Source organism: Pezoporus flaviventris, unplaced genomic scaffold (assembly GCF_033815535.1).
Source record: "Pezoporus flaviventris isolate CSIRO_AGI_PZ_B2104156 unplaced genomic scaffold, CSIRO_AGI_Pfla_v1 ptg000078l, whole genome shotgun sequence".
Classification (NCBI taxonomy): domain Eukaryota; kingdom Metazoa; phylum Chordata; class Aves; order Psittaciformes; family Psittacidae; genus Pezoporus; species Pezoporus flaviventris.
Window position 1 is genome coordinate 14,584,378 of NW_026892626.1, and position 22,544 is coordinate 14,606,921.

General features: G+C 42.3%; 1 protein-coding gene across 1 annotated transcript; it reads left to right on the forward strand.

Moving 5' to 3' along the window:
* Positions 1-2,624: 2,624 nt before the first annotated feature.
* EIF3B (eukaryotic translation initiation factor 3 subunit B) lies at positions 2,625-21,358 on the forward strand. The gene is made up of 19 exons (XM_061474065.1): positions 2,625-3,177; positions 8,398-8,590; positions 9,797-9,916; positions 10,007-10,064; positions 10,426-10,554; positions 11,522-11,679; positions 12,579-12,710; positions 12,807-12,873; positions 13,473-13,519; positions 14,310-14,520; positions 15,073-15,145; positions 15,603-15,725; positions 16,233-16,311; positions 17,124-17,262; positions 17,895-18,020; positions 18,491-18,568; positions 19,014-19,122; positions 19,603-19,720; positions 20,782-21,358. Exons 1-18 carry the CDS (start codon positions 2,661-2,663, stop codon positions 19,704-19,706), a joined length of 2,463 nt encoding a protein of 820 aa, XP_061330049.1. The 5' UTR covers positions 2,625-2,660; the 3' UTR covers positions 19,707-19,720; positions 20,782-21,358.
* Positions 21,359-22,544: the final 1,186 nt, after the last annotated feature.

Consider the following 22,544-nt stretch of genomic DNA (forward strand, 5'->3'; position numbering starts at 1 on the left):
AAGGAAGGAAGAGAAGTCAAGGAAAGTGGAAATGGCAGCCCACGCAAAGACAGGAAATGAGAATCCAACATTTAGATTCAGTGTTTACCTTAAAAGTAGTAGTTAGCTTGCTAACAAAGGTAATAGGCAGAAATTCCACATTCCAATATAGGCAACCAAGACAATGATGAAATATAGGGAAGAGAGAGAGCACCTATACGCTCCTGGAAAGAGCCATGTAATCTTGAGGACACAGCTTGAGGGACTATGGATCAAACTGTGGTGTGTCCTCCCTCACGTTTGGATAAACACACTGTTGTGACAACGGGAGAGGGAACAGCATTTCACTGTTCATACACTTCTGTTACAAACCAGGAAGTCAAAGCCTGGTCCACTGCCATGATGTAGCGAGGGCTACAAAATAACTGCACAAAGTTCCAGTCATCGTTTCCATTCATGAACACTGCCCAACACAGGGGATTGACACCCTTACCCAGTAAGTTTGAGTGGAGTTAGTCTGCCATCTCTTGACCAGATGATAAATTACAGAACGGGGGTTTCTTGGTTTAAGTTTTTAAGCATAGAATCAGTTACCGAGGAAAAGACCTTTAGGATCGTTAAGTCCAACCATTAACCCAGCATTGCAGAGTCCACTTTAAACAGTGTCCCCGTACACCACATCTAGATGTCTTTTTAAATCCCTGAAGTGATAGTGACTCTACAACTTCCGTGTTCCAATTTATAGAATCATGGAATAGTTTGGGTTGGAAAGCACCTTAAGATCATTCAGTTCCACTCCCCCTGCCATGGGCAGGGACACCTCACACTAAACCATCTCACCCAAGGCTCTGTCCAACCTGGCCTTGAACACCGCCAGGGATGGAGCATTCACCACTTCCTTGGCCAACCCATTCCAGTGCCTCATCACCCTCACAGTAAAAGAACTTCTTCCTTATATCCAATCTAAACTTCCCCTGTTTAAGTTTGAACCCATTACCCCTTGTCCTGTCACTACAGTCCCTAATGAAGAGTCCCTCCCCAGCATCCTTATCTTAAGCAAAAGCTCCTGCTGTAGCACTCTAGGGAGAAAAACACATAAACTTCTACAGATACCACAAAGGAACTACACACTGGGACAACCGAAAGCATTATCAGAACGTGAAAAATACTCCAATATAAAATAGGGTCTAAATGCTGAGTGCAATACCTGTTCTGCTCTTCTCATGGACATTTTGTGCTGGCATTTTATGGTTTTGATGATTTGTTTGAAAGCACCGAGCTAAAAGAAAAACCTACACATAATGTTAACTGGATTCACAAAACGTTCATCCTGAAGTAAACCCACATGAACTGGTCCTTAAGAACTGACCTTTTTTCCTCCAAAACATCACCAACACCTCAAGATGGCATCCAAGCCAAATTCCAAGTTCACGTTTTCACTTTGCATACGTTATATTAGCATGCATACTGAAAAAAAATGGATACTTTACATATTTTTGTATCAACCTGAGGAGCCCAAAACAGGAGGCAAGAGTTTAATTGATAAAGAGAGCTCAGGTTGCTCCCATTAGCAGTCAGCACGAGAGAACTTTTACAAGTTTAAAACTCATACTAAGGTAGGATTGTGCAAGGAAACGCCTCAGGCCACTGGAAGACACTAGAGAGGGATACACCTTCTCCTCTGTACCACCGCACCGGGAGACCAGCGGGTTCCCTTCCCCTGTGGAGGGCTTCTCCCGCGAACCGGTGCTCCGGGATGGCGAGTGCCATTTTTTTTACCTCACGTAAAAAGGTATCTAAAACCTACAAAGGTCCTGCAGGGACTAACACAGCGCTTAGAGCCCGGCCGGCACATCCAACCCGCGGCTCAGCTGCTTGTTAATAATCCCATCCATTACCCGAGCCGCTCGGCCCCGCCGTGCGCCCGCTCCGGCCCCTCAGGGGCTGATGTGGCGCCTATCGCCGGGCCATACCATGGGGAGGGGAGCACCGCTGGTTCCGTCTGCGCGGCCCCTTAAAACAAACGCGTTGGTGTCGGCATTTCCCCCTGTACACGAATTTGGTAGCTCCCACGTGCCCATGGCAAGCTTTCGGGTGAGCCCATGGCTGAAGGTTTGGAGGGGAAAGGGTGTGCAGGTTTTGGATCAGGATGCTGCCTTGTCACCTTCCGCCTAAAGCTGGAAAAGAAAATACGCTGAGGTGCCGAAATCGCAGCAAGGTTTCGGTCCACCTCAGCGCAGTTAAATGCCACAGCGCCTCCCGCTTTCTGCTTCCAGATAAATGGTTCGGCCGAACCCCACCTCAGGAGGCTGGGAAGAGGCGCCATCTTGGGCTCGACCACAGCGACGCACGGAATAGGGGGAGCCACGACTGTTGTACGGCGAGTAGGAGCGGAAGCCGCCTCTAGATGAGAGAGGAGCGGGCTGAGAAGAGGACACTGGCCGCCTCGGAGCAGAACGGGGAGGATATAACAGCGGTGAGCAGCCGCTGAGGCGGGTCCAGGACTTAATTCCGACATCCCCCCTCCCGCTCCATGCCTGTTGGTAGGTGCCCCCGCGCGGGGCCCGCTGGTCCTGGCGCACATGGCCGGGCGGTAGGAGCCGCCCCGCCCCTCCCCCGCTCCTTTCCCCGTCGCGCTGTAGCAGGGAGCGCGCGGCCGGCCGGGCCCCGCAGCCAGCCCCATGCAGGACACCGAGGAGAGCCCGGCGGCTGCCGCGCCCACCGCCGCGCAGGGGCCCGGCGGCGACACCGAGCACACGGACGGGCCCCCGCCGCCGCTGGCAGAGCCGCCGCAGCAGCAGCAGCAGCAGCAGGAGGAGGAGGAGGAGAAGGAAGGAGAGGGACGGGAAGAAGAAGGTGGCGAGTCTGAGGCGCCGCCGGGGCCCCCTGAGCCGCCGCCTCCCGCCGCCGAGGAGCCCTCCGCCGAGCCCGAGCAGCCGCCGCCTCAGCCGCCGTCCGGCCGCGAAAGCCCCGAGAAGGCGGAGGCTGAGCCCGAGGCCGAGCCGCCGGCCGGGGCCGAGCCTGAGGCCGATCCGGCGGTGGAGGCCAAGACCGAGCCGCCGGCTGAAGCCAAGACCGAGGCTGACCCCGGCGCGGAGCAGGAGAACGGAGAAGCCGAGCCTGGCGTCCCGGCCGAGCCCGAGGACGAGATTTCCTTCAGCGACCCCGAGGACTTCGTGGACGACATCAGCGATGAAGGTGCGAGCCGGGCCGGCGGCGGGCGCGGGCGGGAGGGCGGCCGGGAGCGGGATGGGTGGGAGGGGCCGCGGGGAGGAGGGAAAGCTCCGGCCGTGGGGCCCGGCCATGACCGCGGCGAAGGCCCCCGGGCCCGTGGCTGTGTGTGGGGCTGCGGGACGGGAGCCCGGTGTACGAGCGGTGCCTGGCCGTGCCATCGCTCTGCCGAGCCGCGCTCTGCTCCCTTCATCCCCCCTGGGCTGCCTGGCAGCTGCTCGTGGTGCTGGGTACGCGTGTTGGTCGCAGCAGTGCGTCCTGAATGAAGCTCCTTCTGGTTTATCTATGCACCGTACTGTTGGTCCTAAACGTGCCGGTAAACTTCGAGTACCGGGCTGCGGGATCACCACCTCGTGTGTTTGCCGTTTGCCTCCGTTGGTTAAACTCGGCTGTAAAACCAGCAGTCTTCAGTTTTGACCTGATGCAAATTAGATTTCATCATTCTGTGTGTTCTACGCATCCAGAGTGAAATGTGTAGATAATAGTATGGCTTTGAGAAGAGTTAGCGCTCAGAAAGACATGACATAGGCACTTGGTGACGAGAAAGGATGGAAACATTACTTCTGGCAGTTAAATTCGAACTGAGGCTCTTCGTGAAAAGTATTGAATATTTACTGTCATAAAATGTCATAAAGGCATTGTGTAACTGCAGAGACAGTCGAGGGAATACGTGATTCTGTCATACAAGAGTTATTACTCTGTTTTAGTATCTTTCAATTAAATCTTTCTAGATAAATCATCTCCATTCCTGAATAGCAAAAGTACTTGGTCTAGGTATACGTTGTTGTAGGGTCTGATTTACGTGTATCTTATGTGTTGTAGGCTCCTATGTTACATATATGAAAACTGGAGAAAAGTTTCTTAAAGCATGTGATTGTAAGTTCTTCAGTTGGCTGTGGAACACAGGTGATCCATGTGCCTTCTAGTGTTGAGCCCTGTGCTTACCTTAACAAAACTGCAGCAGAATACCTTAGGTTAGGAGAGTGTTTGCTGTTCCCAATTTAGTCGTCTGTATGGCTCTTTGAACTTGTGCACGTGTTTCTTAAAGAGATGTTGGCAAAATCGTCTGCGAGTATGTAGTTGGATTGCTTTTGCCTGGTTAAGTGTTTGCTTGATACACTTGGTCTGTGCCTGGGATTATTATGGTCAATTCTGATCGTCTTCAAGAAGCTGCATGTATTTTCCATTTCATGTATTTTATTGTGAAGGATTACTTTGGTTAATTTCTCAGCTGTGTGAATAATGCAGTGTTAGTGACTGAATTACAGTGTTTAAGTTTAGTCACTCTTGTTGGTCTGGCTTTCAGTGCGCAACTTCTTGAGCTTCCTTATTCCTTTCTCTGTATCCTGATGACTCTTGAAGGAGAAAAGGAGTCCATCACTGTCACTGAGCCAAGGTTATTTCAGTGTTTATGATAACATTCCATCTTTGAGCTGGACCAGCTTTAGGATTGGACCATCAGATTTCTTTCCACCAGCATGATGGTGGCGTGGAGGAACAGCTCATCCAAGTTCACACAGGAGAAGGGAAGGGATGTGTCAGATGCACTTAGGTGCAATGAAGCTTTAGTTCAGATAATGATAGTGGTCCTTACAATTCTGCCAGCTGAAGATAGCTGTATACCCACCACACCCTGCTTCTCTTGTGGGTGGAATAAGAGCTGGCTAAACCAGCTTCTTCCCTTTTGAAGATCCCTTTGTTCACAATTTTGGATTTAAGGTCGAGGAAGGGTACAATGTAGGCATTTGCCTTTAATCTGCTACACTTTTGATTAAACACTGTATTCTTGCACATGAATCTGAATATGCATTCCTTGGTTTGTCTGTAGGCCTACAAAGTCTTTTTATGGGAAGTAGTTATGACAAATGACTAATAGAGCCTAAAAAATCGCCCTTTTGTGTTTCCTTTTTTCCATCTTTTTTCTTGTAGTCTTGTGTGAAAGTACATGCTTTCATTTTACATGCAGGGAAAATCTAAGGGGATTATAGGGTAAATAAGAAATCTGCATGTTATTTTACTGTAATACAGGATTTTTAAACTACTCCTTTCAATCCTTCCAATGTTTGTAGTCATAGAAGACACTTTGCTGCTTGTGTCCTAAATCCTAGGGAAGCGGTTCCTTACCCACAGCTTTAGTGCGTTATCAGCTACCTGAAGGATGGCTTATTCCTTGAAAGAGTATCTTGAGATCCAGTATATTCTAGGAAATTAACTTGCAGCCCTTACCTTATCTTACTAGATTTCATCATTCTGTGTTTTCTACACATCCAGAGTGAAATCTGTAGATAAATAATATGTAAATAAATAGTATAAATTAACCCCTTACCACAAAAGAAGTGGTATTCTTTTCTGGATCTGTAAGTTTGGGTCAGTTTTCCATGTTGCAGTAAGTAAAAAGTGAAAGGAGGAGGGAAAGTTGGTCCAAAATACCTTAACTTAAACCTCTTTGTGTGGTAGAAAAACCTGCCTGGAGTGATCCCTGATACACATTGCTGTACTTTTAAAAGAAGTTGGGATTTTCCTATATGTCCCATTTTCCTTCTACTTCTTTGCCTACCTTTGTTTGAAATAGTGCTCTTAAAGTTGTCATCATCTGTGATTGTTACTGGGACTGATGCCTCTACCTTCATGTCAAGGTTTTTGCTTATCCTTGGTGATCTATATGTTTTTGTGCCATTAGAATACCTGTTGTTAACTCTGGGGGGTTTAATTCACTTGTCCTGTATTTGATTTCCTGTCCCAGTTTTCAGTCTGCTGCTCCTCACTAAGGAATCTCTTCAGACTTGCTTCTTAAACATTAACTTCTGTCAAGTCCTCCTGCTCTTTGCTGTGTTGTACACCTTCACTGAGTATTTGACTTGCTCTGAAGAACATGATCTGAGCCATTTTGTAATAGTTGCTATAAATTAGTCAATAGTTGCTATAATTGGGGAAGTTTATGGGTATAATCTGAATGTGTGGAGTAAGTAAAATGACATAATATGGAGGATCATTCCTCTAACCCCTTCAACTTTTAGTTACTACCAGTAATAGTAGGTTTTCACTCTTTCTAGGTCTTTGTTTTTATTATACAAGTTAGCATCTTTTACCTTTTTATTTGTAGTTCCCATATGCACATGGAGAGCATCTTTTTTGAGTAATAAATACTACAAACTCAATATTCCGTGAGTACTACATAATCTTAGTGGTGATGGCATCTGTTTCTGCATAAGCTTTTAAGAAGCATATTGCCACAAATCAATGGAAATCTCCACCTGTTGAAGCTTCAATTTATAGAAAGCCAAGAGTTTTGGTCATTTGAAATTCAAAGCAAACATGTTTATTCACTGCTTGAGATCTTTCCAGCGGTCTTTCTGGGAAGGATAACTTCTAGAATTCTAAACCAGCAAAATTCCATTAAAATGTCTTCAAAATATCAGCACATCCATCACCCTTTTTCATTTGTTCTCATGTTTTAAATGCCTCTCTGTGTGTATGGATACATACACATGCATGGATTTTTTTTCTCTGGCTTGTGAATGCTGGACATAGCCTGACACCAAATTTTATCCTTGTATCCTAATTCAAAGCGTAGTGGTGTACACTTATTTTCTGTCTGGTCTTGCAGTTTATAGTGGTTTTCACATAAGTTAAAGGCTTACTGCAGATAAGCATGTATATTTGTCCTGTTCATATGGCATGTGTGAAACTGCCATTCATTTCAGCACGTTTGGCTTATTTGTTAGCAGGATGTCTATTCTGGTCCCTTAAGTAAACAATGCTAAAAATGTCCATAAACCAGAGAAAATCTGCCACTTGTAACTGATGTTTCTTTAGAATCCAGACATGCAATCATGTTAATAAGTTGCAGGGACATGACCAATTACACTGTGAAGCAATCGGTTATCTAGACAAGTATTAAAGTGTATGTTTGAACAGGATATCTAGGGATAATGTGGGATTTTATTCCTGGAAAGGTTTAAAAATAATCTTAGGCTAACATTATGTGAGGGTTTGTTTGGATAGCCTTGTCTTCAGTGCTTCTAGTTCAATCCATTGAGAATTGAATCATGGATATAATTTTTCTGTGTCTCCTTGGATCTACAGGTCAGTTTGTAGATTGGGTAATGTTAATTTGAGAAGTGTGTTTAAATTTGTGTATGACCAATGGGGTTTAGGTGGTGGATACAGAATAATCGAATAGAATTGATTTGAGGAAGAGATTAAAGCTAGATATGTCTGCCTAGAATTCTACAGAACATATGTCTAGAAACTACTAGGTAAAACTTACGCAGTGGTGTTGTTGAAGCCTCTAACTCTGTGTACAACATATAGGTGTACTTTGGACCTTTTAAGTGTTTTTATCATGGTATGGCACATAAGTTATAACTGCAGTTACAGTCCTTCAGAATGTTCTTCCTATTGTGTGTGTGAAACTTCAATGATGTTGTAAGCAATTTCTTCCTAGTAGTGAAGGGGCAGTGTAGGGACTGAACCATCCCACTCCCAAATGTGTAAGATGTTATAGGAAATGTGAGTTAGTACATTTGAAGACTGTCCAGAGTGTGAAGAAGTATGCACTTGTCTTCACTTGCTGCGTGCTTAAGGGTGGTTTTATGTGTCATGCCGTGGACCTTCATTTTTGTGTTTAATTAAAGGTTTAGACAGAGTGTGAGTTCTTGAACATAATTACAGTGATGCGAAGACATGCAGAGCTTCCAGCATAGCAGATAGTTCTGAATTATGCTAAAACTCATGGCATTTGGGAGGGTGGTGTATGTTGCGTTTCTTTCAGTCATCCAGTTACAATCTGAGCAAGGCTACTGGTCAGAGCTTGGGTAGTAAATCTTACAGGTGTCTGCTCTGTTGTCAGGTTTGAGGACTTTGTGAGCCAGTTACAGCTCCAGAAACAAGCTGGTGATGCAAGTGTTGACATCCTCAGTGTAAGGTATTGCTGTAAGGAGTTAGCTGCTTGAAGTTTAAGAAACTGCGTAATCATGCCTCTTAGCAGGGAAGTGTTGGAGTTGGATGGGTGTTCGCTCCAGTTGTTTCTCTGATGGAACATTCATTCACTACCAAGTTTCTTGACATTTCCTGAAATTTGAAGTCTTCCTATTCTCTTACTATCACTATTCTTTTTACCCTTCTGTCTACCTACTTCATGATGAAGACTGGTGCTTTAGTTTCTTGTATGCTTTTTCTTTGCAGAATTACTTGGTGATGTACTGAAAGATCAGCCACAGGAAGCAGATGGGATTGACTCTGTAATTGTTGTGGATAACGTTCCCCAGGTTGGACCAGACCGACTTGAGAAACTGAAGAATGTCATCCACAAAATATTTTCCAAGTTTGGTAAAATTATCAATGAATTTTATCCAGAAGCAGATGGGAAGACAAAAGGGTAAGTCAAGATAACTCCTACTGGAAATGGGATTGAAACACTGCTGTGACTTACCCTTGATTGTTAGTGTCAATACTTTATGGCCAGTTTTTATGGTGACTTCATAGTCCTGCTTATCAGTTTCTTCTACCTTAGTCTGTACAATCCTGACATCTAGTCTCAGTAAGCAACAGAAGTTCCAGAAGGAGCTGAGAAGCTTAATAGCTCATTAAGCTACTGTGTGTGTGTGTGTGTGTGGAGATTAATTATGGAAACAGTTTAGCTGGGTTTGGAAGGCACGTTTCTGTGCAATACTAAATGGTATTTTTCTGTTAATTTTAGCTATGGCTAATAATAGATTCTGGCTAAAAACTTAGTAGCAGTGGATGTACTGTTTATTTCAAAATGGACTGTCAGTATTCTGTCTCCGGTTGCCAGTGCTTATGCTTATGTTAGTCACTCTGACTTCCTTAAGGTCAGTGAGCCCTTATGAAGACCCTTTTCCCCTTTGCCAACTTCTGATCCCTGTTTATGGTTAATTGCAGCATCTGAAATTGAGAAGAAAGCTAACAAGAAGTAATCAAACAAAAAGGGAAAGAAAGTTTTAGAGAGAGAAAGCAGGCCAAAAGCAACCTGATCAATATGAGGTTTTACAGAGTCTTGCTCCTCTGGTTGGAGTACTGTATATTCCTGAGTTTGGGAGGAATTTTAGAAAGTGGGTTTTCTGGAGCAGATGTCTGGTTGGTTCTGTAAATTCAGCTTGAGGAGCATGAGAAAATTATGGTGAGAAGGAAGCTGAATTATATTCAGTGTAGTTGAAAGACGAGTGGTGCTTTGAGGTGTCTATGATAGCAAGATTTACGCTTCCTAAACATGATTTGTCACTCAGCTGGAAAGAGCTGTACACCAAACCTGCCTGTTACTAGCTCACATTGTTGATCTGTGTTGCATTGAACTTGCATTCATTACCAAAAGAATATCAGTTTGGTTCCAGACAAGCCCTGTATACGGCGTAGAAGTGTACATGTGCTTTTGGCCAGAGTGGAGATTAATTGCTTTTGAACCCTAACTTGTTAGGGACAAGACAAAATAATTTTGTAGATGCTCCATACTGAGTTCTTGGTTCATCCTCATTGTTTGTTCTGTGTTTTATTTAATGTCTTTTTTTTATATGAGCCTGTTACATAGCCAGTGATGACTTCCTGCTGTCGTCTTCCTTCATTGCAGATACATCTTCCTGGAGTACATGTCTCCATCTCATGCGGTGGATGCTGTGAAGAATGCAGATTCCTACAAACTGGATAAACAACACACTTTCAGAGTCAACCTGTTCACAGACTTTGATAAGTGAGTGCAGCTGTCATGAGTATCTGTAGATTTGGGGATTGTAACCAGAAGTGCTTGCATGGAGGCTAACCAATGAAATTGTTCTTTCAGGTACATGACAATCAGTGATGAGTGGGAAATCCCTGAGAAACAGCCATTTAAAGACCTGGTAAGGATTTCTTTGGGGAAGTGGGAAGAATATTCAGCACAATATGAAATAATGACTTCATCACTGGAGCGTTCATATGAAAATAGAAATGATGCATCAGTAGTGTTGTTCTAAGTAACAGTATACTGTGGTCATATGCTCCTGTTCCTTTCTTCTCACTGTCATGAAGGGACAAGGAAGAATTTAGTGGTTCTGTTTAGTAGCTCCACATATGGTAAAACGTAAGAGGAAACAACGATTTTTTGCACAAGTTGCTTAAAAATAGAGTTTTGAAAGCATCTTATGTTTCTAAATGTTGGAGGCAGACCTCTGTGTTTGTTACCACTACCACTAATAATCTTTTTGTTTCTGTTTGTCTTAGGGCAATCTTCGGTACTGGTTGGAAGATCCTGATTGCAGGGATCAGTACAGTGTGATCTTTGAGTCAGGAGACCGGACCTCCATTTTTTGGAATGATATCAAAGAACCTGTGCAAATTGAGGACAGAGCAGTGAGTGTCCTGGAAGTGCTGTACATTGCAGATATTCTGTCGGTCTCATTCATTTTATGACATCTCAAAGATATTTCTTTCCCCTATTGCTGAAATCCTTTTTCCTTCCTTTCGGTGAGGAATGGTGAAAATACATCCTTTAAAATTAGAATTAGCTGCTTAGGTAAAACAAATGTAGGGTTAACTTGTTTGTGGTGGTGTTTGTTTTTTCTTAACTGGTCCATGATGCCTATTAGTTTCCTTCATCTCTATGTTGTCGGTGATTCAGAAAGATCTGAAAATGCAAAGTCAGAGTCTGAGGAGTATTATTCATTAGAGCCGAGCATGTGCTTACGTATGCTGCTTCTGATCCTTTTTTGCTGACCACAGAGATGCTAAAGAGGAATAGCTGGTTTGGTAGTAGCATATAAAAGAGAGAGTCAGTGTGCCTGTCTGCTGCAGACAGTGACCCAGAAGCATTTTCTGTAGTAACTAGTATGTGTTACAGTAGAAAGATGTTGACTCTGGGATGATGAGTAATTCACTCATCACCATGGTCACTGGTCATGGTCTATGTAGCTGAAACCTCTCAACTTAGCTGGAGGTCTATTCTTAAGAAATTGGAAATACTGACCTTATTTCTGAGTATGCTCTTACCAGGGCTGAAACATAGCAAGCAAACCCAAGCCTGTTTAGGTGGCTTTAATTGTTACTATACAAAGGTTTTTGCTCTACCTGGAAAATGTTTTTGGTGATCAGTAAGTTGAAAAGGTCTCAATTGACACTTTTCAACCTGAAAAGTTGAGTACTGTGAATTACGTGCATGAAATGAAACTCCACAACTAGTCCGGGATGTCACTGATCAGGAGATCTTCACTTAGTAAGCAGATTAGCAAAGTGTGAAGCTACAAGCCACACATTCATTCTTTCTCCTTTAGGAATGCAGCATGAAATTAAACCTTTGTGTACCCTTTGTTTTTAAATCCAGAGGTGGACGGAAACCTACGTACGTTGGTCCCCGAAGGGCACCTACTTAGCTACCTTCCACCAGAGAGGCATCGCACTTTGGGGCGGAGAGAAGTTCAAGCAGATTCAAAGGTTTAGTCATCAGGGAGTGCAGCTCATTGACTTCTCACCTTGTGAAAGGTATGGAGTATGACATTGGTTTGGGCTAAAGGATCAAAAGCATGAAGTATGCATGTTGTTTCTGCTGTGCCTTCAAATCTCATGTGGTTGGGGTTTTCCGTTGTCCTTTGTCTTTGGAAGTACAGCTTTCCATACACAAATCCTTCTTGGAATGAATGAAGATCTGCCTGACTTTTGACTTCAGGAAAGATACTTAACATAATCTAGAATAATTGGTCTATAAAACTGAGCTGGCAGGTTTCCTCAGAGATATTATTATCCCAAGGGAGAAGGCCATGTTTTCCCTCTTTAGATGGGATGTCTGTAATGTTCGATTTCTTGTTCTCTGAGAAGATTCAGTTGAGTAGTATCCTCTGTATCTTTGGTACTGACATGAATTCCATATGTTTTCTTTAATGTTAAAGAGCTGTGTATAGAAGGCTGAAATAATTTCAGGACTGAGATGTGTCTTGTTTTGCTAGTTTTCAAGCAGCATTTAGAAGCCGTTAGGTTTTATGTCTTAATACATCAGAGAGTATTTATCTTTCAGTGGAGAGGTCTTAACATACTTACGGTTCAGGTTGGCTAAGGTCAATGGATTTACATTCTTTCTGAAACCAATCATGTTCTTGTGGCAAAGCTATATAGTAGGTAACACTATTTAGTGAGTTCCTCTTCTTGTAACATCAATACGGGAAGATTTGCACATAAATCTAGAGTCTTCTCAGCCAGAGGAATGCCAGGGAAATACTGTATCTTGGAAGCATTATTCCCCTTTATCACACTGTTCTTACTGCAGAAAATCCCATTAGAGAAACTGCTGTTTGAAAGTACATTGTATATAAATATTATTTGAATAAAAGCTTGCTTGTATTGGTATATTAGATGAAGTTTTGACAGTGAAATTATTTCTTTTGTAGGTATTTAGTGACCTTCAGCCCTTTGATGGACACACAGGATGACCCTCAGGCTATTATCATCTGGGACATTCTGACTGGGCAGAAGAAGCGAGGATTCCACTGTGAAAACTCAGCTCACTGGCCTATTTTTAAGTAGGTTGAGAAACAGAATGAGAGGACTAATCCCAGATTTCATCTCATAAAAAGGCAGTTCCTATTTAATATTCTTTTCCCTTTTTATTTGCTTAGGTGGAGTCATGATGGTAAATTCTTTGCTCGAATGACTTCAGATATCCTCAGCATCTATGAAACACCTGTAAGTTCTTGCTTGTTTTTTCTGCTGTGTCAGTCTTTCTCATGGTATATATTTTAAAGGACACGTATAATCATAGAATAATTAGGGTTGGAAAGCGCCTTAAGATCATCTAGTTCCAACCCCCTTACCATGGGGGTTTTACATTGTAAAATAATATACTCTAGAGCTGGGCTTAAAAGGGAAGAAATTCATTTGCTCGTCTTCTTTCCTGGGTGAAAAACTTTAGCTGAGTCTGAGTAAATTTCACACATCTAGAATGACTAGACAGATCAATATACTATTTATAAGAGTCAGTAGGATCAAGTTTGTGATGCCTCAGAGCTCTAAGTAGAAGGCGAGTGCCAAAAATGCACTGTAAATTGCAGCCTAATCTAGTTGGTTTACGTTTTCATTACGATTCAGGCTTCTGCACTCATTAATCTGTACAGCAGATTTTATTGATTTGTAATTGTGGAATACGTATGATCATAATAAAAGTGATACAGGATCTCTGAAAGCTGTACACAATTTCCTAGTTTATGTGCCCTAATACGGATAGAAAGTGTATCTGTAATTAGAAGAATATTACTGACTTCAAAATTCACACCTTTCTCTTTTAGTCTATGGGTTTGTTGGACAAAAAAAGCTTGAAAATCAACGGGATAAGGTAGGTCTATTCCTTTGTAAAGATAACAATTCTAACTGAAGAAAGCAGTTGTGTCTGGGGCTTTATAGTGAGAGGAATCTAGAACTCTGGTCTCATACACTGAAGTGGTCAAATCAGACAAACCAGCAAAAAGAAATGGAAAATGCTCCATTTATTCTTGTCTGTAGTTGACAGCTTGTGTGCTTTGAAATTTTCTTTGTGGTTTTGCTTAATCCAGGGTCTATCTGGGAAGTCCTGTTCCTTGTCTGTAGAACTAAACTGGAATGCAGTTTGTTAGGGAATATCTCCTTAACAAGATTTGTATGCTGGCTTGAAACAGTGTGCTGCATCCTACCTGTTGGCAAGGAGTGGGTTTGACTTTGTGCATGTCTTCATGATGGACAGGGACTTCTTCGAGAGCTTTTGAGGTACCTCTGTAAAGCAACAAGAAAATTGAGTGTACCCAGGTGCAAGGAGATTGTCTCCTGTGTAATTTAATAGGAGGGTTTCTTATTGCTCATTGGTTTGATCAGTCTGTTTCTTAGATCTGTCTGTTAACACTGGGTGTAACCCCTGCTCTAATTGAAATGTACTGGATTTGATAACTCTGATTATAGAGCAAGTTTAAACATCTGTTTTGGTGTGATGTGTGTAAGGTGGTTAAATTGGCTTCAGTTGCTTGTCTGTATCTGTCTTTATTATTAAGATTTTACATTTGCCTGCGGTTCAGATACAGTGATGAAAATGGTTTCTGCTTGTAGCATCTCTAATTAAAAATTAATCCACTGCATTTTTTACTTTCTTCCTGTAGAGACTTCTCATGGTCTCCAGGTGGTAACATAATTGCTTTCTGGGTGCCTGAGGACAAAGACATCCCAGCAAGAGTGACTTTGATGCAGCTGCCTTCTAGACAAGAAATTCGTGTGCGAAATCTCTTCAATGTCGTAGATTGTAAACTACACTGGCAGAAGAACGGGGATTACCTGTGTGTGAAGGTAGACAGGACTCCCAAAGGTACCCAGGTACGTGGATTCTGATTATATTAATGACATTTAGTTCTCTCTCATGCTGACACCTACTGTCTTTCAATACAGACAGTGTAAATTCTATGATGTCAAAGTTATTTTTCATTTTTCCACGTGCATTTGAGGCGTGTGGAGAGCAAAGTCTGTCATGTTTACATCCAAGGCTTGCTTTGACTTCAGTGACATTGTGGACTTGGGTGAGAGTTGCAGGCTTCACCTCTTGTTCTACTCAATGTCAAGCAGATGCTGAACAGCCCTTAGTTTGTGCTGCACGGTGCACCATATGTTTATCTGTCTTAACTAAATTTCCTAACAGTCTGGAAAGAAACAAATGCTTTTGTACCGTTACTTTTTATCAGGGAGGGAAAGATAGAATGTGTTCGGTAATGAGGCATACTATATTTATCTGCTCCCATTAAAGAAACAAATCTTGTCTTTCATCCTGTGTCTTGACAGGCTAATTGTGTAGTTGTCCTTCTGTGCCTTCCAGTACAACTATTTGCTCTACTGCTTCTGTGCTGGATAATGAGCTGATCTTGGTCTTTACAGGGAGTAGTGACCAACTTTGAAATATTCAGAATGAGAGAGAAGCAGGTGCCAGTGGATGTGGTGGAAATGAAAGGTAATGCCAAGTGTTTCTTTACTTTATAGACACTTGTTTGTTTCTTAGAAATAGCTGTCAACACGTGACAGAACTGGGAAGATAACTCTTTTCTTAGTGTAGTATTAATGTTGGAGGGCATCTCCATCTCATGTCGAGATGAGAAATCAAAATGTTTGTTGCTATTCATGCTTGTAACTGAAAATCTATTAAAGATCGTAGGGCTGATACTATGGATGTATTTTCTAGAAGATGGGAGACTTTGGGGAGCTATTGTTTATCTGAAACACTTCCCATAACTCCCTACCTTTGCCTTATCAACCTATGCTTTAACAGGCTTTGCCATATAGATTGTCTTTTAACTGATGGGTTTCCTTTTTTCAGCATTGTTGATTTTCTTTGATAACTGCTTGAAATCAAAGCTTTGCATAGTCTTTTGACAGAGTTTTGGATTGTGTTGTGGATTTTTTTGTTACAGAAAGCATCATAGCATTTGCTTGGGAACCAAATGGAAGCAAGTTTGCTGTGTTGCATGGAGAAACTCCACGAATTTCAGTTTCCTTTTACCATGTTAAAAACAATGGGAAAATAGAGCTCATAAGTAAGTGACTGAAAAACAAGTGAAAAATACAGTTACTAGGCATTTTGCATGACAGTAGATACAGTAAAGTCAAAACTGTGCCTGGTTTTGGATAGAATAGCGATATGTGCTCTGCTTGGCATTGTATTGTAGAGATCTAACTTCTTGGTGACAGCTGAACTGTTTCGGATCTGAATCAGGGTTTTATTCCCAGTGTCTGGGAATAAAAGGCCTACAAGGCAGAATAATTCTGTGGCTTTGGGAAATGGATGTGAGGTGATAGCACAGACTTGGCTCACTTTAGATAAAATTTATTCCCAGGTTGTATGTTGGGATCTTCTGATCTCTCTTGCTGCCTTTGGGCATCTTGGTGTTACTGGGTTTTGCCTTTAGAAGTGTAGAGCTAAGGGCTGTTGTTAGGACTTGCTTGTGGAGTTCAGAAATGTCTTTTGAGGACTGGATGGAGCTGACTGCTTGTAAGCAAAGTGATGGTGTCAGGTTGAGATGTCTGAATTTGTTTCTTTCCAGAAACGTTTGACAAACAGCAGGCAAACACGATATTCTGGAGTCCTCAAGGGCAATTTGTAGTGTTGGCTGGCCTCAGAAGGTGAGTACTGCACAAGTTACTGAACACCACATTCATTCAAATGAGGGAAAAGACTAGAGTAATTCATCTAGGAATGTTTGGTATCTCCAGGAATGTTGCATTCCTGTGTAATCCTGATAGAGCTTTGCAGAAGCAGAGGAAAAGAAGAAATGCAATGTCGTGATGTAGTTTAGTCTCTTATCTTTTACATGCTATTTTTGCCACACCAAATGCAGAATGCTTTTTTCAACAAAAAGTGGATATTTAGAACCACTGCTCAGCTGTTTAAGTTAAATACTGACTCAACTAATCCAGTTTGCACCACGCATGTGGTTCTTACAATGCATTTGTTGTCACAGCCTCGTGGCTCCTCATGGGCAGTCCCTCTTAATGACAAAGCTGTTTTGTAAAAGAGCTATTAAGAAAGTTTCACATCAGAGCAAGTGAAAATTAATTTTATTAAGCATTTGAGTAATATTTGCTTTCAGACAAGTGCTGCTCGTCATCTTGTCTTCACTACTTAAGCATGTCTAAGTATATGATCGTTAAACTTTGGCTGTAACTTGCCTATGGTATGTTTTCACTGTCGCTTTAGCAGCAGAAGTGAAATGGGTTCAGGGTCACTGAACACAGACACAAAAGTGTCATTCTTGGGGTTTTGTTTTTATTCATCACATGCTTTCTAGCCACAGAGACTGGTATGAGCCTGTCTCTTGGTTGCTCTGAGAACTCATCTTTGTAGTGAGGAGGTGTAAAAAAGCAGCTTGTGAAATGCTTTTAAAAACCAGGCTATACTAGTATGTAAAACCATCTGCCTTATTTTGTCTTTGCAGCATGAATGGTGCCTTAGCATTTGTTGATACATCTGACTGCACCATGATGAATATAGCTGAACACTACACAGCTTCAGATGTGGAATGGGATCCTACAGGCAGATACATTGTGACTTCTGTGTCTTGGTGGAGCCATAAGGTACTAATGCTTTCCTGTGGGGTGTATCTGTGTTTCCTTTCTCTTCCAGAGTTATTGGAAAGGGCTATTGGTTAGGAAAAGAAAATGGGCAACTCTCAGTCATCCTGTGACTTAAAGCCTGCACCACGGTTTTATACATGAACTTCTAAACATCAGTATTTAGGCCTTTGGCTTCACCAGTTGTCCAGAATAAGTTCTGGAAGGGCAGTTCATGAGTCTAAACTGATGTCCTTTTTCATTATGTCTTTAGTGGTTTAAACCTCGATCTCCTTGTGGTCCACACAGAGCAGCAGGATTTATTGCACCTGTATTACTTTTGCATGGTTTCAGGCACTGCACTGTAATCCTCTCCTGTACAAGTATAGACTTTGAGACTTAAGAATGTGGTAAAAGGGCTGGCTTAGTTTCAAACTGTTGGGATCCTCCTGAGAGGAGCTTCTTGCAAAGCTTTAATGGAACAACTATTTTGCAGAGGGATTTGACTTGTGCAAGGAAGGCACTTACAAAAAGAGCACCCTGTTTCTCTTCACTAATGGTGCTTGTTTTATAAGAAAGACCCTTAAGACATGGAGTGAGGACTACATTGTGAAGTTATAGCTTATCTTACCTGAGATGGTGCACTGCTCTTCCAGGTGGACAATGCATATTGGTTATGGACGTTCCAAGGCCGTCTGCTCCAGAAAAACAACAAAGACAGGTTCTGTCAGCTGCTGTGGAGACCACGACCAGCTACCTTGCTCAGTGAGGATCAGATAAAGGTAGTGTCCTTCCAGTGACTTCTGCTGACACTGATTTGGTGTATGAATAGACCTGTTGTACTGTCTCTTGTTGAGGATGGGGCTTGAGCTGTTACAAAGTTAAGCAACTGTCTTTTTGCCTTGAATTTGTGAAAAAACATTGCTGTAGGGGACCTCACTTCTAAGAATGATGGTAAATATTAACTGGTCTTTAAGATCAGAATGGAAATGGCTACAACTTGTTCTTACAGTTAGGGTACAGTCAAAGGGCATAAAGAACAAAACTGAATTTAGACTTCACTGACTGCATGTCTACAGCAGCATTTGCAAGATCTCTAAGTCAGAACAAACAAAATGATAGTGAAGGAAAATTGCCTAGAAGATGATGCTTTTAAAAAGTGCATCGCCAGCTTAGGCCTATTGAAGGAGCTCTTACAGAGTATGATTGCTGCCCTGATATCCTGGTTGAAATAAAATTCCCTGTTTTACAGCAAATAAAGAAGGACCTGAAGAAATACTCCAAGATATTTGAGCAGAAGGATCGCCTGAGCCAGTCCAAAGCTTCAAAGGCAAGACACTTTTGGAATATAGTAATGTAGATGCAACTCATGTAACCTGTCCTTAGTTATTTTGTAATGGTTACATGCAAGTTAAATTTCTTCTATAACAAAACACTTGTGTTCATTTGAATCCAGATGGTTAGAGTTAGTTCCAATAGGGAAGATGCCACTTAAGCTGTCAGGTTAAACAGTAATGAATCTGGTGAGGCACTGGTGTTGCCTCATTAAGCAAAGGTGGTAAAATCTGGGGGTTCTTAGTGAGTTGCTGCATTTGGCAGTCTTTAAGAAAAGCTCTTTAAAACCAAAGATGCTCTTTGATTACATACGTGAAAGATCTTTTTCCTTTTAAGTTAGTGGAAAGTATGTTCATGAGAAATCTCGACTTGCTAACAAATGCCTTGTATGTGGATTTGATTTACTGGGGAGGTTTAATGACCTCTTCCTGCCTCTGTAGGAGCTAGTGGAAAGGAGACGTACAATGATGGAAGAGTTCAGAAAGTACCGCAAGATGGCACAGAAATTGTACATGGAGCAGAGGAATGAGCGTTTAGAGCTTCGAGGAGGTAAGCCACACATAGTACTTGTGAAGTCATGCTGCTTCTTACCAAGTAACTATCCTGTCTTGGGGATTCATCCACTTCTCCATTTCCTGCCAAAGCTAATCCCCTGTTCTCTAAAGGTTATTTATACTTTTTATCCTAAGTCACAACAGGATTTATTCCACCACACACACCCCCCCTCCACAGGAGAACGTTCAAATGCTGTTGGCTGCCAGATATGGTATCTGTGGCTTACCTCACATCTTCATGCTTCAAGGCAAGCAAAGAGACTTTGGTGTTGCAGTTAACCAGAAAGCCTGCAGAAGCCCTGTGCTGGCAGGCAGTAGCACCTTGGTTGTCATTTAATGAATTTACCATGTACGATTTAAAGCCCCAAATCTCTCTTTTCACTGCTGTGTTAAGGACTGCTTCTGCCACGAGCATCAAATCTTTCGATTGCTGCCTTGTTTGGTGTGTTGAGTGTTCCTGTTTTCTGCATTGCAGGGGTAGACACAGATGAGCTGGACAGCAATGTCGATGACTGGGAGGAGGAGACTGTTGAATTTTTTATCAATGAAGAAATTATTACCCTTGCAGAACCAGAGTAATTAATTAAATTGTGGTAAGGTGACAAACCCCTCTGTCTGCTATTGCTATAGGTGCAGTCATTTGCTTCAGAAAGTTAGGTCTGTCCGTTGCCTGAGTGAATGTGTTGCTCTTTGAGTTGATTTGTGTGTTCTCTGTAGAGGGGACAGAAGTGTCTGAAGAAGTAATGGCAGATTTATGAGTTGTGCTGAGCAGAATTCTGTGTATATCCTGTCTTGCCAGTGATCAAACCACAGTGGAGTCGGGGTTAACTTCGAGGCTCAGTGTGTTGCAGACTACAGGTTCTGTCAGTAGGGGGAATGAGTATCGTGAGAGAGAAATTGTGCCTTTTGGATGAATTGCATGTTAGTCCAAAATGGACAGAGTTTAAGTACTCTACTGAGGAGGGTACAACAAGTTGACTGGGCTGATAGAATCTGGAGATATTTAAACATCCACACGAACTCTGCTGTTGTTTTATAGGAATGTGGGTAGAACTTGGGAAGTAGCAGATTGTGTGCAGCTGCATGTTTCTGAAATCTTATTTAATCCAGTGTTTTTCCCCAGAGCCTTTTTGTCAGTTCATATTAATGTATTTCTATGTTGAAAATAGAGGCTATTTTCAGCCCCTGTTATAGGAAATGTCCCTTAGGGAGCTTGAGTTTGTTGGATTGAGAAGATAAAAGATATTTGATAGTGAAGGCACTCGCATAAGCCTTAAAACCTGGAAAGTGTTCCTGCTCTGTCATGTTTAGTACTTCATTTAAGGAAGGGGAGACTGGAAGTATACTTTATACAGCTGCAAGTCAGCCTATATAGCTCTTTAATCTCCAGATATCTAAGGAGTTCAAGTAAAACATAGTTTACGTCTTGGGTTTATGGACAAATATGTAGCCTTGGTACCTGTGAATATATTTTGATCAGGCTTATCTGTGTCTCATACATGGGAGAACCTTTTATGGAAGGAAGAGAGTGAAAATATCAGTTTAAGAGCAAGTGAAACACACACAGCCTTTCACCAAGTAGCCTCTCTGATGAGGTTGAGCTGTTTGTATAGAAGCACAGTAACTAACTTGCCTCTCTTTTCCCTTCCTGCAGCACCACCAGATCTTGTGCTGAGAAGAAGTTTGTTCATTTTTCAGAAAGCCTACATCAACTCTGGAATTTGTAATCCATATTCTTGCACTCTGGAAGGGTGGATGCACCAGATCTTCTCCATTCTGACACATTGTAGTGCCTTTAAGTCTTGCTGCCTGCTGCAGTGAGACACTGGGAAGGCGCTGCTTTAAATTCTATTATTTTTTTAGGGGGGTTATTTTTGGTTTGGTTTTTTTTTTTTTTCTTTTTTAACTCCACTACTACCAGTATTTACTTCCTGACTCCCTGTGCAGTACTTGCCGACTGGTAGCATTTTGGCTATTGCCAGTGAGGTGAGATTCACCAGCACACCTCTTAAACGCACGATGTTTCTGTTTCAGGACTCTTTCTATGTCCCGAGTGCATGGACAAGTGTTCCTTTCGTTTGGGGAAAAGTCAACAGAACCAGTTTTCGTATGATGTGTCTTAGTGTGCTGAAGCAGCACTACAGTGGGCTATATCCTCCTCCTTTCAGATTGTGAAAGGATGTCTCCCTCAAAGAGCTGAATATGGAAATAAAAGCAGACCTATACTAAAACCAGGCTGGCTACGTGTTGTTTGTAGGGAATCTTTCCCTGAGTGATGACAGTCAAAAACGCCTGCAGTAACAAGAGTGGTTTTTATCTTGTCTGTATGGTTCATTTGGAACTTTTTAATCTTAATTCCTCATGGCTCCTCTGGATTTGTTGTGGTTTGGTTTTTACAGTGATGGTACAGCTCATTCTGACAAGCTGGCCTATTCATTAGTGGAGCGACAAGGAAATGAGTGGATTTCTTAAACCATTTGCAAAATGATCCTAGCCTCAGGAATGACTGGATTAGTCTGTCTTATTAATGGATAGTGCAAAATATCTGAGAAGTGCTCTGTATGCACATGCCTTATTCTTCATGTTACAGTACCTAGTCTCATTTCTAAAGCCCTCTGTGCTCAGAGGGGAAAAGTGTACTTATAGCAACTTCTCTGTTTATGAGTAGAAGTTCTTTACTGGATATTGTCGGAGCACTGAGAGGTTGGTGTGCTGCTTGCCCTTTGAGGGGCAGAGGAGATGAGGATGTTCCTGCCTCCTCTCCTGCGCTGGCCAGTGAAATTGCCCAGTGTGAGCACTCTGTACTGTCTGGTTTTAAACCCTGAGCTCACTGACACAGCAATGTCTGACAGATCGGAAGCAGAAAGCACCCCTTGGGCAAAGGGTCCCCCCTATTCAGCTGGAGGCAGCCAAGGGACAGTAATGTATTGAGTACTCACTCTTCTTTGTCCTTAGGTGAACATGCTGTGACAGCAGATCCGCAAACCCCTCAATTAACTCCCATGTTCTCCTCAGCAGGAAGACTCTTCAAAATGATTGTTCCATAGTGATGGTATTGGCTTAATTTCAGTGGTTCACTCTTAAACCAGTGGGTGGTTTTGTTTCCAGAAGTCTGTATTAACTTCCATTCTCATTTGTTGAAATGTATTCATTCATAATCCATATATACAGATAATATAGATGATTAAAGCTTTTTGTACAGTATTTACTAAGCTCATCTCTCAACTGGACTGGAGAAGAATACGTCCTTCCTTGTAAAACAGTGCAGAAGAACTCTGGGCACTTCAAAGTTCTCCAGTAAGGGCTCGAACTTCTAGAGCAGGAATCATTTTAATTACCCTTTAGCTGTAAAGAGCTGATTTCTCACCATTTTCTAAGCAACAAATCGAGTTAAAAGTTGTTTTTTTTCTCCTGTCT